Raw genomic sequence first — 1,378 nt, 5'->3', positions numbered from 1 at the left:
AAGAGAAATGAAGGAAGAAAGGAAAGAAAGAAAGGAAGAAAAAAGGAAAGAAAGGAAGAAAGGAGGAAGAAAGAAAGAAAGGAAGGAAGGGAGGAAGAAAGGAAGGAAGAAAGAAAGAAAGAAGGAAGGAAGAAACAAAGAAAGGAAGAAAGGGAGGAAGGAATAAAGAAAGAAAGGAAGAATGGAAGAGAGAAAGGAAGGAAGAAAGAAAGAAGGAAGGAGGAAGGAAGGAAGACAGAAAGGAAGGAAGAAAGAAAGAAAGAAGTTCTAGTATTTAGCGTTTGTCAACCTGTAAGTGCTCCTGCGACCATTTTAGGAAGAGATAGAATCGGGGTGTGGAAGGGACTCAACCCCTCCCCCTCACACACAGGCATCTGGGAGAATGTACTGTTTGGAAAGAACTAGAAACTGGGGGAACCGGCCTAGGGTAGGGGAGTCCATGTCTCCCACCAGGTATAGCAGACTTCCGGTCCTGAAGTGCAAGGCTGACACACTCAGCAGGACAGGAGTCCGTTCCACAGACAGTGGGTGTGGGCAGAGAACCCGGACTGGGAGAGGCCATAGCTGACAGCGGGCTGCAGACTGAAGGGTCCCTGTTGTCATGTGGGGACCCTGTCTCCTCCCCTGGAGACAGAGTTGGAACTGTCAGGGAGAAGGTGAGCCCTGGAGTCAGTGCAGTCACCGCGATGGGGGTTCAGGAGACCCAGGGACCCGGTTCCCTCAGAGACAGGGGCGTGACCCAGCTGAGGGTTCTCCTTCCTCAGGCCTGAGCCCAGCCCGAGGGAGAGGCGGAGATGCCCGCGGCCTGCACCTGTGCGCAGCAGCGTGTCCTTCCCGAGCTCCAGGTATCTGCGGAGCCACATCACGCACTCGCCCTCCAGGTAAGCCTTGTCTCTCTCTGCAGTACCAGCCTCCTCCCACTTGCGCTTGGTGATCTGCGCCGCCGTGTCCGCCGCCGTCCACGACCTCAAGTCCTCGTTCAGGGCGATGTAATCTTTGCCGTCATAGGCGAACTGAAGGTCCCCGCGGAGGAGGCGCCCGTCGGGTCCCACGTGACAGCCGTACATATGCTGGAAGGTGTGAGAGCCTGCGGGACCCCGCGGTCAGCCCCGCCCACTTCCCCACGTGACCACTCGCGGCCCCGCCCACCCGCGGACTCTTCAGAACCGAAAGGGAAACCGGTCCCGGGTCGCGCGTCTCCTCCCGAACCTCGGACTTGGGACCCGGGACGTCTCTGGCCGCGTGTCGGGACGTGCAGGGGTCGTGACCTGTGACCCGGGGTCACTCACCGCCCTCGCTCTGGTTGTAGTAGCCGAGCGCGGTCCTCAGGTTCCCTCGGTAAATCTGCTCGTTGCTCTTGGCGATCCGTGTGTTCCTC

At 57.8% G+C, this 1,378-nt stretch overlaps 1 protein-coding gene across 1 annotated transcript; it reads right to left on the bottom strand.

The window, feature by feature from the left end:
• Positions 1-548: 548 nt before the first annotated feature.
• LOC129672828 (BOLA class I histocompatibility antigen, alpha chain BL3-7-like) lies at positions 549-1,372 on the bottom strand. Its single transcript, XM_055602454.1, has 2 exons — positions 1,290-1,372; positions 549-1,087 (listed from the first exon to the last, which is right to left on the bottom strand). The coding sequence occupies exon 2, from the start codon at positions 1,065-1,067 to the stop codon at positions 600-602; it is 468 nt and encodes a 155-aa protein (XP_055458429.1). The 5' UTR covers positions 1,068-1,087; positions 1,290-1,372; the 3' UTR covers positions 549-599.
• Between the last annotated feature and the right edge of the window lie 6 nt (positions 1,373-1,378).

The sequence above is a fragment of the Psammomys obesus genome, unplaced genomic scaffold (genome assembly GCF_907164565.1).
Source record: "Psammomys obesus unplaced genomic scaffold, mPsaObe1.curated_primary_1811, whole genome shotgun sequence".
Classification (NCBI taxonomy): Eukaryota; Metazoa; Chordata; class Mammalia; order Rodentia; family Muridae; genus Psammomys; species Psammomys obesus.
This window is presented reverse-complemented; position numbering and strand designations above follow the sequence as displayed.